This window comes from Dermacentor andersoni, chromosome 9 (genome assembly GCF_023375885.2).
Source record: "Dermacentor andersoni chromosome 9, qqDerAnde1_hic_scaffold, whole genome shotgun sequence".
Lineage (NCBI taxonomy): Eukaryota > Metazoa > Arthropoda > Arachnida > Ixodida > Ixodidae > Dermacentor > Dermacentor andersoni.
Window position 1 is genome coordinate 130,689,363 of NC_092822.1, and position 17,614 is coordinate 130,706,976.

General features: G+C 51.4%; 1 protein-coding gene across 1 annotated transcript in view; it reads right to left on the reverse strand.

Annotated features, from left to right (window-relative positions):
* LOC129384484 (uncharacterized) overlaps window positions 1-17,614 on the reverse strand; it is an 87,476-nt gene that overhangs the window by 14,186 nt on the left and 55,676 nt on the right. Inside the window, exon 3 of the mRNA XM_055069977.1 lies at window positions 5,549-5,662. Coding sequence (XP_054925952.1) covers window positions 5,549-5,662 — 114 coding nt within the window. The remainder of the gene's footprint in view (window positions 1-5,548; window positions 5,663-17,614) is intronic.

Here is a 17,614-nt window from a genome sequence, read left to right on the forward strand (position 1 = left end):
CCAACGGAGATGAAAAGCCGAGGGACTGAAGTTCCTCCCGGATATACGCCCGAATCATTACACGCAAGTCAGGGTCAGCCATAGAACGGTGTTCGCAGTCCGGCTGCAAGCGTACGGACTCGAGCTCGTCGAGGCGCTGGCACGTCAAGACGATGTCGGCGATGTAGCAGGGTTTCATACGGCTAGCGCGTTTAAGGCCATAGTCCCAATGCCTTTAAGAATATGACGCAGCCTGTTCGACTCAGCCAAAGCATCATTGGCACGGCGACAGAGTGCAAGTACATCCTCGATGTATGACGTGTAGGACTCGCCGGAGTGTTGTTTGCAAGCATCCAGAGTTTTCTTCGCAAGGACGGAGCGAACCGCCAGTGTTCCAAATATTTGTCGAAGCTGCCGCTTGAAGGTGGTCCAATCGGAAAAATCAATCTCATGGTTAAAAAACCAGGTCTTCGCCACACCCGTCAGATAGAACAAGACATGGCGAAGATTGAGTTGGTCATCCCACCGATTCGCGAAACGCTGTCGAAGAAGTCAAAGAAAGTATTTGCTCATGGAGCAAATTCTTCTTTACCTGTACTCGGAAAGGTTGACGTTGACATGACCTACTGGGAGAGCAGTAGCCATGAAACTCTCTACGGTGTGTCTGGAGACTGTGCACGACTGCTCAGTTTCTCTGCAGCTTCCCCTCTAGGTCTTGCTCAGATCACGTGCAGTGTGGGAGAAATGGCAAAGAGACTGGATCCGAGAGTAGCCTACCGAAACTTCTTCAAGGAGCTGTCTAAAGGACTTCCAGGTGCACCTCCATGTTGACCTCCTTGTTCAACCGGAAGCACTATCTCACAGTCGCAACCCGTTCTCCACGCGAAAGCCTATGGAAAAAGTGCTTGAAAAGCTACACTCCCCAGGCATAATTCAAAAGACTGAAGGACCAACCCCCTGGGTATCTCGAATTCTTACAGTCTCAAACCACATGACTCCGAACATATTGGAATGTGCGTTGACATGTGCTCTGCCAACCAAGCTATCTAGCGTGAGAGAAATGTCACACCCACAGTGGACGACATCCTGGTTGTTCTGAAAGGCTCCATCTCATTCTCTAAAATCGATATGAAGGATGGGTACCGCCAACTAAAGCTTGACGCATCATCTCGTGTGATCACCATATTCTCCACACATGTTGGGCTCTTCCGATAAAAAAGACGCAACTTCAGAAGCAACTCAGCAGCCCAAGTGATCCAGGACACCATTCTTAAGGTTCTGGCATACCCAAAGTGCTCAACAAAAGCGACGATATATTGGCGTATGCAAAGACTGACAAGAAGCATGATAAAGCTTTGAAGGCTGCACTGGAATGCCTACTTGCAAGTGGTCTCACAGTGAACGTAAAAAATGCGAGTTATGCCAACGCGAACTTACCTTTTTCGGGCACTTGTTTTCAAGCAAAGGTGTTGAACCAGACCCCACTAAAGTGTATGCGATCAAGAATGCCTCACTCCCCACCAGCGACAGTGAAGAGAAGTCTCCTTGGCGTCGTTAACTACTGTGGTCGGTTCATACCGAACTTTGCCCACTTCACCCAACCACTCAAGAACTCACAACTAAAGGAAAGGGCTGGTATTGGAGAGACATACAGCAAGATGCCTTTGGACGAACTTAAGAGACAGTTTTCCGAGGCCACAGCTCTCGATTACTTCGACCAAGGAAAGGCCATCACACTCATTGTAGATGCTGCTGCTCATGGCCTTGGTGCCATTCTAACGCAGACATCCGGGAACAAAATCAGAGTGGTAGCATATGAGAGCCATGCTCGTTCTCCTGTGAAGGCAGGCTACTCTCAAATTGAAAAGGAAATGCTGGCCGTAGTGTGGCCTGTAATTCGAGCACTTTCACATCTATCTGTATGGGATAGCATTCTGCCTATTGACGGCCAAAAAGCCATTGGGCAGCGTTCTCAGCAACCCCCGTTCCCTGTCTTCAGTACAGCTGGAGCGTCTGGCACTTTGAATTCAACAATACACCTTTAAAGTGCAACACAATAGTGGTCCAAGCAACCCATCTGACTACTTGTCTCGAGACCCAATAAACTCCTCGGAACCGTTTCGGCGCATGGAGTCTGTCGCCAAACAGTATGGAAACTTCGTCATGTCTGACAGTATGCCTCGTGCCATGACCATAGGGAAGTAACCGAAGCGACACTAGCTAACCCGGCGATCAATTCGCTCAAGCAAACCCTAAACCAAACCCAGAAAGGCGAAGGTGGGAAGAGCATGACTCTACTGCCCTTCTCCCAAGTTGCGAAGGAACTGTGAGTCTCCAAAGAAGGTCTTGTGTTAAGAGGCACGCTGATATTATAGCCAGCACAAGTTCACACTAAGGCGGTGCACCTTGCGCATGGAGGCCACCAAGGCATTGTCAACACAAAACAGCTGTTGCGTCAAATGGTGTGGTTTCCGGGGATAGGCTCTCTAGTGGAGCAGACAATTATGAGCTGCCTGGCATGGCAAGCTAACACGCCGGTACACCCTGAAGATGCCTTGTCGATCGAGGAGCTGCATTGAGGCCCGTGGACAGAACTGTCGTTAGCTTTTGCTTGCCCTTTCCCTGATGGCAAGTACGCCATGGCAATTGTGGATCATTTCTCCAATTACCAATATGGTAGCGTCTTACGCGCTCTTGCAGCAACTGCGCACCGTTGTCGCTCACTTCGGCTGTCCAGAAATCACAGTTAAACAATGGCTCACCCTTTCTGAGCCAGAGTTTTGCAGACTTCGGTAACGAGCTCGCGTTCAAGCATCAACGAATCACCCTATTGTGACCAGAAGCTAATGGGGAAGTGGTACGATTCATTCGCACCCTCAAGAAATTTATACTCGGAAGTCGTGTCGGTCGCTTGGATTCCACCAATAAGCTTCAGACATTTCTGCTGGCTTATGGTGCCACATCCCATAGTTCCGCAGGAAAATCTCCGTTTGAACTTCGATCTGGGAGACCTATGAGGAATCTTCTACTGACACTTGCTGCTGGTACTCACACCTCACTCTGAGGCGAAACAGAATTAACACCCAAAGAAAAGGTTACAAGGGGTACGTCGACGCTGGGAGGAATAGCAATCACAATCAGCTACGTCTTGGTCAAGTCTTTTGCAAACAGGACAGGTCAAACAAGTTTTCGTCTTGCTATGACCCACACCCGCACACAATCTCCAAAGTTTCTAGCCCCAAAATCACGGCATCCAGAAATAGAGTGTCGATTTGTCGCAACTCGAGTTTCTTCCATGATGCGAGCACTGCTCAAGCCGAACGAAACCAGGACCATAGCGACAAGCCAGATGTAGATAATGCAGCTGTGCCCGGAAACAATGGCCTTCCAACGCACAGCACAGCTACTCCTAGCCAATCCCCACCAGCAACTCCAAAGGCCGTTGCACAGCAGTATCCCCAACGACCCAGACAATGACCTGGGCACCTGAAATACTTTGTGTTCTTTAAACAAAACGGAATTTTTCTTTCCCTGAAGGCATGATGCATAGCACTGTGTGGAATGTAGGAAGGCAACCCTGGGGATTTAGGGGGCTTCCAAGGTAGCTGAAGTGAGATACAAATTAACCTGTGTGCGTTCACGACAGAATCGGCTTAAACGACAGAATACGTTACCGTGCGCAGCGCTTGATTTCGTAAAGTTCGGTCACTTGATTTGCTATGTTCAATGGCGAAAGTCGGGGGCATGCGGTGCTCCGAGAGGTCACTCTTCATAACGTGCTCAAAACGACTGCGACACGCTTGCTGAGACAAATCTTCACGCAGACGTGACATTGTTTCGGTGAACATTAGTCTATTGGAGATTTTCGTTTATTACAGAGAACGAACTGAAATACACGTTTTCGGTATTACTGCCAACTGAACAACATACAGGAATATAAGCTCAGGTGCGACTGCTCGCTACGCAAAATAAAGAGTTGGCCGCATCATAGAGCGGTGTCGCCGCCTCCGCCGCTGCAACCGACGGCGCCACGATTTCCGACTCAAAAAATGTATTTCCTGCTTAAAAAAAGTTGCAGTATACCGCAATGTAGGATGAGAAACGCAAATATTGCGCACATACAGTTTAGGAAGTGGAAATATCGCTAATGCAAAATTTGAGCACGAGCGAGCGAACGTTTTTACCTGGAGGGTAGTTAAAAAAATTAAATTATGGGGTTTTACGTGCCAAAACCACTTTCTGATTATGAGGCACGCCGTAGTGGAGGACTCCGGAAATTTCGACCACCTGGGGTTCTTTAACGTGCACCTAAATCTAAGTACACGGGTGTTTTCGCATTTCGCCCCCATCGAAATGCGGCCGCCGTGGCCGGGATTCGATCCCGCGACCTCGTGCTCAGCAGCCCAACACCATAGCCACTGAGCAACCACGGCGGGTTGGAGGGTAGTTGTACTTCCTGTCATGAGCAGTTTTCAACTTATCTTTCTTGCCCGCTTCTATAATAAGCCCTTTTTTCACATTAGTCAACATAGGCTTAACTCATTTGAGCGCCAAAGACGTAAATACACGGCGCCGCGTACAAGTTCCAAATGGTCGATACCCTGTATTTACGACGCCGCCTGTATGAATAAACTGCTGCCCTGCAAGCACTGCAACCCATTGGGAATAAAAGCTTTTTTTTTCTCTATAGAGATTCATAGTTTTCATTGTTTTAAACACACAGCCGGTCTACGCTAGCGCGCCTGCGCGCGCTTTATTATTGGTTCTCGTGGCCGGCTGTTCTCGTTTGTCGCGCCCGCAAAAGTCTATCTGGTTTATAACCTCTCAAAGCTTCACCGCTAGATGCTCGCTCGTTTGACACAGGAGGCTGCTGGTATGCGATGCCGCCATACGTGAACGATCCCTGCGTCTCTTTTCTCGAGCCTCGCTGCAATTTTTTGCCTCTCGTCGATCATTCGACGTGTAGAATTACTGCAAGTTTCTGATTCCTTTCGTTTTTTTCCGACGTGCGCAAAAGCATCCAGTTTTCTTGCGTGTGCTCACGTACACGGTTCAATTATGCTACGGAAGTGCGAGCCGGTTGCCGTTCTGTAAGTGAGTCGAACGGTGATTCCTTTGACGCGGACTGCTGGAAAGTGCCGAATTAGAATTTACTCCAGTGTATCTACAATTTATTATAAGTATTTGTGCAAGCTCATCCGCATTTATGACTAGACAATGCATGTCTACCTAAGGAAACTAATTTTGTCTCTTTAATGTGGCTCTACAAGAACAGCGTGAAAGCTTTTCTCGAAATAGATTTTGAATCTGAAAAAGAAATTAATCCTCGGGTGTCGCATTTAGCGAAAAGATTAATGCAGGAAGGGTCTTCTATTTGTTACACAACAGCACTTCGCATGTGCTCTGAGATGTGCGAGGCAGGGTTCTACGTGGCTTTGGCAGTCCCGTGGCACGCATGAGCAATAGGGACCAACACCAGCTATTCTGTTGTACCTTAGGTCGTCAATAAATGCGCGAATGGGCAGGGCGAGTGTGGATAAGTCGTCGTGGTGATGTTCAAGGGGCATACCTTGGCTTGTATTTTGGTCTCCGTGTCGTAGATGTAACTATCCGAAGAAACTCTCCGTATCAGTGACACCCTGTTTGCCGTCTCAGAACCTGCAGGCGTGTCCCTCGGATGAGCCTGCGACAACAAACAGATTTACGGCGCCGCAGTCCCCGAACGTTTACGAAAACAATGAGCTGAGCGCGATGGCGATTTTACGCCGGCATTGTTGGGAAACACACAAGTGGGGCCTATAGCTGCAAGTAATTATTACCATTGCGATACCAGTAAGTAGACACCGTGGCACATTTATACTGTCGGCGTCGCCGTGACCCTTGCCCTGAGGTTCCGTATAAAGTCCAGGGGCGATAAAATCGTCGCCGCGCGCCGTGTGCTATACGTTCGAGTGAAAGCTTTCGAGGGTCAGCCGGCACTCGCGCCTGAATCTCGCGCACGTAAGAGAGGAAAGAGGGGAGGAAGCGCGCCGTCGTCCCTTGTGCTCAAGGCTCCGGGGGGAAGGTAGGATGGGGGGCGCGTTCTACCCCTTAGCGGCCCGATCGGCGTTTCTACAATTTCTAGTAGGTACAGCGGGTCGTGGCGCTTGCGCAGACGACGGACGTTAGCGCGCATGCGCGAGTAAGGGCGGGTGCGAGAGAGGAAATGTGAGAACGTTACGACTCTGCCTAGGCAATATGGAGGAGTTTCTTAGCGCGTGTTTTATGCGCTTGTCCCTAGGCGTGCCGGCAGAAGTCGCGGGGAGCGGTAGTGCCGAACTTAGCGCCGCAAGTTGGCGGCTGGACGTAATTATATTTATTCAATCGCCTTTTGTACTAATTGAAACAACGTGTCATTATTTCGCATTATTGACGGCGCCTCCAGGAGACCAAAGCGCCAACGGGGACATCAAAGCTGGAACCCGGACTTGTGCGAAGTTGGGGCTCGCCGAGGCATGCGGGTGCCAGGGGTGTATAAGACCGTCTGCCCGCGACAGTGGACAGCCAACGTTTTTATGCGAACACCACCGGGCACGCTTCGGCCTCCGCGGCCTCAACCCACAAGCCACCCTGCTTCCTGCTTTGATCCCCCTGCTACCGCTTGGGTGCCATGGAGATCTGCGCCGCCTGCTTTATTATACGTAACCTCAGGTGCGCTCCTGAGGCCTCCGTTTGCCGGTTACATGTGCCCTCCTCGAGCAGTGCTTGTAAAAAATGCAATCTAACGTCGCGATGAAAGAGGCGACACGTGACTTTTACAACGCCAGTCAGAACCTTGCCCTTCAGGCACAGCGATCACCAAAAAGGGCGCCCGTGCCCACTGCCTTACCACACCGGCAGCCAACGGCGTAGCGTAAACAGGATCGCACTCCCCGATGCCGGCAAGCCCAGGGGATGAACGCATACAACACGCGTTAAGAAACCTCCTCAGTAGTGCCTAGGCAGACTCACACATTCAGGGAGCAAAGGCCCCCAAATTTTCTTTCTCGCCGCCGCTCTTACTCGCGCCTGCGAAGAAACTCCCGCCCCGCTGTACCTTCTAACAATTGTAAAAACGCGGCCCGGGCGCGACTTTACAATTGCTAGTAAATACAGTGGGGCGTGGCACTTGCAGAGGCGCCGCACGTTTGCGTGCATGCGTGAGTAAGAGCTGGTGCGAGAGACAAAATGTGGGGTCTTTTTCTCCCTGAATATATGACTCTGCCTAGGCACAACGGAGGAGAAGTTCCTTAGCGCGTGTAGTATGCGTTTGTCTCTAGGCGTACCGGCATTGCACAGTGTGGTCGAGTTCGTTTACTCTATGACACTGGCTTGCAGATGCCCTCGTGGGAGCAGTAGGAACCGTGGAAGAGGCCAGTCCGCATATATTGAGTATTTAGAAGGCGAAGCGCCTTAAATACCGCGGTTGAAAGCGAGTGGCTCAAAGGAGGCCTGTCAAGTTGGACGCCCCTGCAACCGCTATGAGAATACGCCGCGCCCTCTAACGTGTTTTAAACTAACAACCTAACGTTAACCTAACCTAACGAGGCCAAGGCAGAAAGACATTGCTAACGATGTAACCGCTGTGAGAATACGCCGCGCCACCCTAATGGTTTTTACGCTATTATAGCCTAACCTAACGTTTACGCAACCTTATTCAAGCTAAGATAACGGTAACCTAATGTAAGATGATGGGGCGGAGACCCCTGAACAATAACCCGCACGGCGTAGCAGCAGTGAGAATACGCCGCGCCACCCTAACGCCGTTTACGCTAAGCTAACGTAACCTGGGAGAGGCTAACGTAGAGAGGCTAAGCTAACGGAGAGGCTAAGCTAACGTAACCTGGGAAGTATGGGAGAGGCCTTTGCCCTGCAGTGGGCGTAACCAGGCTGATGATGATGATGATGATGATGATGATGATGAACGTAACCTAAGCTAACCGAAACCTAACCTAACCTAACCTAACGTGGACGAGACGCAAAGCCAATAATCGACACGGTGTGACATTAGGCAATCCCGTTCAAGCGTGGTTGCTAATGCGCTGTTCGCCTATTTCACTCAAAGAGGACCACTCAAAAATGCTCCTGAAATGTCCAGGAGAGCAGGTCCAGCATTTACTACGACCCCTATCGCTCCTCCGGAAAATCAGTAATGCTTTTTTTTTCTTGAAGATAGAGTGTCGTAAGGCGCGACATAGTCATAATGACTGGCTCAACACCAGTGCCGCACGCACCAGAAAGTCTCTCCGGCGTACCTTCGCACACAGCGCTCACGAAATGGGGCGTCAGTGCCCGTTGCTTCACTTGTTGACCGCGCCGGAAGCCAGCGCCCTAGCGTAAACAAACTCCACCCCACTCCAAAATGACAGTACGCCTAGGGACAAACACATGCGACACGCGCAAAGAAATTTCGCCACCGTTGTTCCTAGGCAGAGTCAGGTATTCAAGGAGCAAAGGCCCCCAGGTGTTCTCTCTCGCGCCCGTTCTAACTCTCACTTGTGCAGAAACGTCGAGCGCCTCGAGGAATGCCACATCCCGATGTACTTGCTAGCAATTGTAAAAATGCGACCCGGGCCGCATTTTTACAATGGCTAGTAAGTACAGCCAGGCGTGGCTGTACCCGAGGCACTTCCGGAAGCGCCGACATTTCTACGCAGGCGCGAGTAAGAGCGGTTGCGAGAGAAACAATCTGGGGCTTTTGCTCTATGAATATCTGTCTTTGCCTAGACCCTACAGAGGAGGTTTCTTTGCTCGTGTTGTATGCGCTTTCCCCTAGGCGTGCCGGCACTGGGGTGTGGGGTGGAGTTTATTTACGCTCGGACGCTGGCTGAGGGTGCGGTGAAGCACTGGGCACAAACGCCCCCGGTGATCTCTTCGCCTGAAGTTACGTCGGACAGACTTTCTAGCCCCTTACGGCGCTCTACCCCTTCGAAAAAACATCCCTGACCCGGAGGAACAGTAAGGGCCGTAGTAGGGAGAAATAAATTTGTGAGTGAACTAAAAGCACAGCACGTTAGTAACCGTAGTCGAACGCAATTGCCTGATGTGACACCGTGAGGATTATTGGCTTTGCATCTCGCCCAAGTTAGGTTAGATTATGTTAGGCTAGCGTAGAAGGCGTAAGGTGGTGCGTGGTATTCCCACAGCGGTAACGCCGTGAGGATTTTCTTTGCGTCTTAGCCACATTTGGTTAAAATAACGTTAGGTTAGGTTAACGTTAGGTCAGGTTAACTTCAGGTTAGGTTAGGTTAACGTAAAAGGCGTTAGTGTAACGCAACGTATTCTCGTAGTGGTTGCAGGGCCATCGAGTCTCACCAGTGCCCTTTCAGCGACTCGCGTTCAACCGCGTTTGCCAAGGAGATCCGCCTTCTAGATATTCAATATATGCGGCCCGGCTTCTACTAGTGTCTCCTGCTCCCACGGAAACATATGTGGGGCTATTTTTAAGATACATCACCATAAGGCGCGAGAAAGGCATGATCCAGCACGACTGACTTGGCATGAGCGCCGCAGGTGCGGGACAGTCTGTCCCATACAGTGGTCGCAAAAGTGGGCGTTAGTGCGCGCTGCTTCACCTATTCCACCGCGCCGGCATCCAGCGTCAGAACGTAAACAAACTCGGCCCCATTCCGCAAGGCCGGCATGACTAGGGACAAACACATACAGCACGGGCTAAGAAACTTCTCCGTAGTGCCTAGGCAGACTTATATATTCAAGGAGCAAACACCCCTACATTTTGTAACTCGCACCCACTCTCACTGGCACATGCGCACAAACGTCCGGCGCCTCCGCAAGTGCCACGCGCCGCTGTAATCACTAGCATTTGTAAAGTCGCGCCCGGGCCGCGCCCGCCAGCGCCGCTCGGCCTAGGAAGCCATGTGCGCAGAGCCCGCTGCGCGCTGTTTCCACGGCTTATTTCGCGTTGAGTTCGAGACGCAGTACAAAGGTCAATTCGCTCGCTGCTTATGCCACGCCTCCTCACTCCAGCGTTTTGAAAACGAGTTTCCGCGGTCAGCAAGTGAGATGTGTTCATGCTTGCTTTTGCACGCCTGACACCAAGCTTGCTATTTAGGTAGCATGCCTATAATTAGAAGTTTATACGGCTATAAGCTATTCTGCTTACTTCGTATAGCTGTCCACTAATTTGCTGTCGCAATAGTTGCTTGCCTTTCGGGCAACACTGGGACTTTGTCTTTCTTGAAAAATAATTGAGCGCTGAAGAAGAACGCTTTTCCCGCCACAGTATATTTCGTACAAAATGTTGCAATGTGTCAATAATCCCCAACAGGGTGATATTTCTGGCCTATACGTGCATGTAATGTACAGTTAAATACTGAATTGAAATCAAGGATTCGACGGAAACTCGTCTGGTTGGGATAATTTATGGCGGGAAATATCAAACACCGACCCGTCGTCGCTTTATATTTGCCCATAAATAAATAATTATGTCATAATCTTTCCCCAGGGTAGGATAAAGCTATGGTGTAACTCCTCGGGCCAAAAAACGAAATTTTCTACGGTTACGCCAAGTCGCGCTCGGCGTTTGTAATAGTTCCCACAGTACCACCTCGTATTCGCGCACCTTTCCGTAGTTTGCACGCTTATCTGTTTGTTCTACTAAGAAAAAAAACTGTAAAAAAAAGACGCGCACAGGAAACATACAAGAAGACACAGAAGGTGCCAGCCTCTTTCCTGTCTTTTTGTATGTGTCCTGTGTGCGTCTTTTTTTTTTGGCTGTCTTTTTCTTAATACAATGCACCAACTAGCCCTACAACGTGCTTTACTAGAGTATCTGTGCGTGTTCGCAAACATTTTCTGCTGTACCGGTAAGTGCTTGTTCTCCACTGTTGTTTCAAGTTAATGCGCCTGTGAAAGGGTTTATTGGTGGCGCCTAATGCGAACGCACAGCGACCGGGAACGGCGAGGCAGCCCGAAGCACTGTCCAAACGGACGCCAGCAATCAACAGCGCGAGCGGAGACGAGCCGCGTGTTGGCGATGCGGCTGTGCCGCGAGGCGCCTCTTCTTCTTCACAATCTCCCCCCGGACAAAAAGAGCCATCCTGGCGCCTTAAGAATCGGGAGGTAGAGGGTCGTGGTAGGGCTTGAGACGCGAGACGTGGACAATGTCACGTCCACGCCGGCGCAAGTCTTCAGGTGGTGACAGGGGCTCAATGAGAAAATTCACCGGGGACGTTTGTTCCAAGACTCGGTAAGGCCCTTCGAATTTTGGGACGAGTTTCGAGGAAAGCCCCGGCGTTTGGAAAGGGACCGACAACCACACAAGAACGCCTGGAGCGTAGGTGGTGTTTGGACGCGTGTCGATGCGGTTTTCTTTCTGGCGCTGCTGTTGCTCTGCCGTAAAGGAGCGCGCTAGCTGGCGGCATTCTGCGGCTTGTCGGGCGACGTCGGACACAGGTAGACACTCGGAGGCGTCAGGACGGTATGGAAGGAGCGTGTCGATGGTATGCGTGGGCTCGCGACCATACAGGAGGAAGAAAGGTGAAAATCCCGTAGTGGCCTGGATCGCGGTGTTGTACGCGAACGTGATGAATGGAAGGATGCGGTCCCAGTTACCATGATCAGATGCCACGTACATAGAGAGCATATCACCAAGTGTGCGGTTAAATCGCTCTGTGAGCCCGTTAGTCTGTGGATGGTATGCCGTGCTTGTCCGATGAATAATGTGGCATTCCGAAAGCAAACTTTCGACGACTTCGGAGAGGAAGGCGCGACCTCGATCGCTGAGGAGTTCTCGAGGTGCGCCGTGTCGAAGCACGAAGCGATGTAGGACGAAAGAGGCTACATCCCGCGCTGTAGCACTCGGTAAAGCAGCAGTTTCGGCGTAGCGTGTGAAATGGTCAACAGCAACTACGATCCACCGATTGCCGTCTGGCGTCATAGGAAGCGGGCCGTATAGGTCGATGCCGACGCGATCGAAGGGTGCGGCAGGGCACGGGAGCGGCTGCAAGGCACCAGACGGGCGTAAAGGCGGTGATTTGCGGCGTTGACAGTCAAGACAGCACCGAACAAACTTGTGTACAAAATTGTACATGCCGCGCGAGTAGTAGCGGTGGCGAATTCGTTCGTACGTCTTGAAGACTCCGGCGTGGCCACACTGCGGATCGTTGTGGAAAGCGGCACATATTTGAGACCTTAAGCTGCGGGGAACCACCAGAAGCCACCGACGACCTTCAGGAGTGTAATTGCGTCGGTGCAGCAGCTGGTCACGAATGGGAAAATGAACTGCTTGGCGTCGGAGGGTTCGGGATACAGGGATGGTCGATGATCCAGAAAGATAGTCGAAAAGAGAAGCGATCCACGGGTCACGACGTTGTGCGGTGACAAAGGAGTCCATGTCGAGAGATGACACGGAATATGCGGAAGTTGTTCCGCAGGCCGAGTCTGGAGGTAAAGGTGAACGAGACAAGGCGTCTGCGTCGGAGTGTGTGCGTCCGCTGCGGTATACGACGCGAATATCGTACTCCTGGATGCGTAGTGCCCAACGGGCTAGGCGGCCAGTGGGATCTTTCAAGTTGACGAGCCAACAAAGCGCATGGTGATCTGTGACTAAGTCGAATGGGCGCCCGTACAGATATGGTCAGAACTTGCCAAGTGCCCATACTAAAGCCAAGCACTCTTTTTCGGTCACGCTGTAATTGGCCTCAGGCTTCGTCAGCGTGCGACTCGCATAGGCGACTACGTATTCGGGGTAGCCCGGCTTTCGTTGGGCGAGGACGGCGCCGAGACCGACCCCGCTGGCATCTGTATGTACTTCAGTTGCAGCTGACGGGTCGAAATGGCGAAGAATAGGTGGGGAGATGAGAAGACGACGCAGCGTCGCAAAGGCGGAGTCACATGCAGTGGACCAGCGGGAGAGGGCGGCGTCACCGCGTAGAAGCTGAGTCAATGGCGCCGTGATCGATGCGAAATTTCGAACAAAGCGCCGGAAATATGAGCATAGGCACATGAAGCTTCGAAGTTCTTTGATGGTCTGAGGCTTCGGAAATTCAGCGACTGCTCGAAGTTTTGCAGGATCGGGTAGAACGCCATGCTTTGACACAACGTGGCCTAAAATGGTAAGCTCTCGCGCGGCGAAGCGGCACTTCTTGAGGTTGAGTTGAAGGCCAGCGTTCGTTAGACAGGTCAAAACTTGTCTGAGGCGGAGCAGGTGAGTAGGAAAATCAGGCGAGAAAACCACGACATCGTCGAGGTAACACAGACATATAGACCACTTGAGGCCACGCAGCGTGTTGTCCATGAGTCGTTCAAAGGTGGCAGGGGCGTTACAAAGCCCGAAAGGCATCACCTTAAATTCATATAAGCCGTCAGGTGTAATGAATGCGGTTTTCTGGCGATCGGCAGCAGCCATCGGGACCTGCCAGTACCCTGAACGCAAGTCAAGGGACGAGAAGAATTCTGCTCCCTGAAGACTGTCGAGGGCGTCGTCGATGCGCGGCAAAGGATAGACGTCTTTGCGCGTTACCTTATTCAACCGACGGTAGTCGACGCAAAAGCGAATAGACCCGTCCTTCTTGCGAACGAGAACGACAGGAGATGCCCAGGGACTGTGCGAAGGTTGAATAACATCACGGCGCAGCATATCTTCGACTTGGGTGGTAATGACACGACGCTCTTCGGCAGAAACGCGGTACGGTCGTTGACGTAACGGCTGATGTGAACCGGTGTCAATGTAGTGCTGCACTTCCGACGTGCGGCCCAGGCGAGGTTGTGAAACGTCGAATGAATTTCTAAATTTGTGCAGGAGATCAAGAAGGTCGGCGCGTTCGGCAGGTGTGAGGGTATCGGCGATGGCATTCGAGAACGCATCCCTGGACGTTTCCTCAAGCGCGGACATCGAAGACGGTTGGCCGGAGTCGACATCAAAAGAGTCTCCGGGGACGTCAACCAAAGACGAAGAGTCGAGGAGTTCCACGAAGCCAAGGCATTCGCCAACGAGCAACGTAATAGGCGCACAGAGGGGATTGTAAAAGTATATATTGCTGCAGCCGCCAGCCATGTCAAGCGTCGCGAAGGGTAGTGGGAGGGATTTACGGCTCATGAAGACGTCGGACGGTGTGAAGAAGACCGTTGCATCAGTGATGGCATCGCAAGAGACAGGTACGAGGGCGAAGGAGCCAGGTGGAATATCTGTGTTCTCGCGCACGGTAAGTTTAGAAGGGCGGTCGCAATCTTCGTCCAAGGGTGCGTCACAAGGGGAAAATTCAACTTCGGCGCGTGCGCAGTCGATCACGGCTTTATGGCTGGATAAGAAGTCTCATCCGAGGATGACGTCATGTGAGCAGGTGGGAAGAACAATACACTCGACGATGTAAACAATGCCGTGAATAAGCACACGTACAGTACAGGCTGCGTGTGGAGTGACGTGCTGCGCGCTTGCCGTACGAAGCGACAGTCCAGAAAGCGGCGTGGTCACCTTGCGCAGCGAACGGCACAGTTTGGCGGCTATCACAGAAACGGCAGCGCCGGTATCCACAAGAGCGAATGCAGGAACACCTTCTACACAAATTTCGACCACGTTAGCAGGAGAGGCGCGAGGACTTAGACAGTTCAAATGGGGCGCAGTTCTTGCCTCTTGAACTGCGACGTTCAGTTTTCCTGGTCAGGTGGTGCGGGTCGCCGACGCATTGGGGAGAGCGAGCGTCGGCGAGGGGATGGCGAGCGACGTGAAGGAAATTCTGGGATGTCAGCACGAGCGTACGGTTGGGGGGAAGGAGCGGCGTATTGGCGAAATGGCTGGCTGCCGTACTGGAAGGGCCGCGAGGCGTCGCCGAACGCTTGAGGGCGACGGCGGCAATATCGGGCGACGTGTCCGGGAGTGCAGCAGGAATAACAGATAGGTCGATTGTCAGGTGTCCTCCAAGGATTAGCTCGCGGTGCAGTCCAAGATGCAGCATGGGTTTCCGGTGGCAGCGGTTGGGACTGGGTCGCGAAAGACGCCTGTGGAGGCCTGCGCACTGCCTGCGCGTACGTGAGAGGCGCGGCCACAGGCAGGACTGGCTGCGCATAGGTGAGAGGCGCGGCGACAGGCTGCACTGCCAGCGCAGAGTTGAGATTCGCGGCTGCAGGCGGCTGACGGTGTGCGGACGGGACAACTTGGGCGACCTCTTCTGAAATGAGGGTGCGGAGCGTGTTTGGAATACGGGAGGTGGGCTCCTGAGTGAAGGGGACTAAAGAAAGTTGGCGGGCAACTTCCTCACGCACGAAGTCCTTGACCCGCTGAAGGAATGAGGATGGGTCGTACATGTTGTCAAGGCTCGCCAACAAGTCGTCGCTTCCCAGAGGACGCCGAGTCGAAGCGCGTTGCTTCCTTAACTCATCGTAACTTTGGCATAGGCTGACAACTTCAGACACAGTGCGCGGATTCCTGGCTAGGAGCATCTGGAATGCGCCGTCATCGATGCCTTTCAGTATATGGCGAATTCGCTCAGCTTCGGGCATTGCGGCGTTGACTCGTTTACAAAGGTCCACGACGTCTTCTATGTAGCTTGTGAACGTTTCTGCCGTCTGCTGTGCTCGGGCGCGCAAGCGTTGTTCGGCGCGCAGCTTGCGAACAGCGGGTCGGCCGAACACTTCCGTAAAGGTTGTCTTGAAGAGCGACCATGTGGGTACGTCACTTTCGTGGTTGTGAAACCACAGTTGGGCAACACCAGCCAGATAAAAGATGACGTGCGTTAACTTGGCTGGATCATCCCACTTGTTGTGTGCGCTCACCCGTTCATATGACGCAAACCAGTCTTCTACGTCTTCGTCGTCTGCACCGCTGAAGATCTTGGGGTCCCGTTGTCGTGGAACGCCGGTGCAGGTGACGGACTGTGGCGTCGGTGCCGTTTGGGATGAGCTGTCGGTCATGGCGGGCGGTAGCGTTCTTGATCTTAGCTCCAGGGTTTCAAGCGACCGGGTTTGAGTCCCAGCACCTCCACCATTTGTGAAAGGGTTTATTGGTGGCGCCTAATGCGAAGGCACAGCGACCGGGAACGGCGAGGCAGCCCGAAGCACTGTCCAAACGGACGCCAGCAATCAACAGCGTGAGCGGAGACGAGCCGCGTGTTGGCGATGCGGCTGTGCCGCGAGGCGCGTCTTCTTCTTCACACGCCATATTTACGATTAGTTGTCGTCGTAAGCATTGAGGAATGATAAAGCGAACGGATCATGTCTAATCCAGGTGTTTGAATGAATAGTCAAATTTGTTTAATGTTATGGGGATTGCAACCAACAATTATACACTTAGGTAATGCACTTTCCTCCTTGGGTTGTTCCTTGCATTGAAAAACTTCATATGGCCGTAGTACTATAGTACTACGGCCATATGAAGTATAGTACCACTATAGTGGTACGTTCTAGAGGCAGCCGAGTGAAATAGAAGTTTGGTCAACAACAGTTACTGTATTTATGATAGGCACATTTACTCCAGAGTTTCCAAACGCATTATCATTCTTAGTAACCTTTTCAGAATGGTGCGTAGTAATACACGCTATGCTTTACCTCTGTATAGTGGCAGCACGCTCCAGCTTTTAAATGTACAACCATGCATAGGCTTTCACCAGTTTTACGATTCTTTGAATGCGAACAAGAGGATACGAGGGGTTCAGTCACTTTTAATTAGAACCACCATGAACGAAATAGATGGAACTAGATATATGCGTAAATACGATGAACTATTGCGATGAATGTAAAATTTGGTGTATCATATATTTTTCAATAAAAGATTTCCGCGGTAAATTTTTATATCTCAGGCTTCTCTGTTGTTACTAGAGCACTTCAAGTCGGGACTACGCTTCATTTCTTGCCAAAGTTATCCCTAATAACGTCTCTGATGTACCGCAGCGCATAGTCTCTTTCGAACATGTTACCGCCATCATCAGCTATAGATGTTTGCAAATATTGAGTTGGAGCTCCGAGTGCTCTTACATATTTGAAATGTCATGCAACCAACGTTCACTCAATTTAATTTCTTTTTTGCATGAGCTCACTCGCCACCCTTTTGTAGGTACTTGTTCCATCTCAGGAGCACCTCTTCTTCGTGTAATCCCAATTTTCCGACTTCTCAGAGATCTCAGACATCTGCTTACGCTCTTCTATATCTTGCTTTTTATTTGTTTTTATCTCCTCTTTCCAATCCAACAAAATTTTTTGCCCGTTCTTGTCTCATCTGCTGCCGCATTACGTCTACCAGTTTGTTCTATTTCCGCACTATTGTAGGAAGCGCCTCCTTGGCAACCCATTCAAACAGCGCCGTGCCGGTTCGTACAAGCCAGAGAAGGGGAATGGCTCGCCGCTCACCCTTCACTTCTCGCCTGATGAAAAGGTCTGTAGGAACCTTCCACCAAGCTCCTTCGTCCTGCTACCACTCCGATTACGCCCTGTGGGCCGAAGCAGAATGGTAATGTTGCTTTCTGTTGCTCCCTACCAGGTAACGTGCAAGGTGATAACTAGGAGATCACTGTGCTGACTCGTAGACCCCTATCGCAGGCCCCAATCAAGACATAGTTTACGTCACACGCCTTAAGCCGTACCGCTTTCAATCGAGCCCAATTGAAGAGGAACGATGATTTGCCCGCATTTCTTGTTTGCATTTTCATTGAAGAAATGATGACGT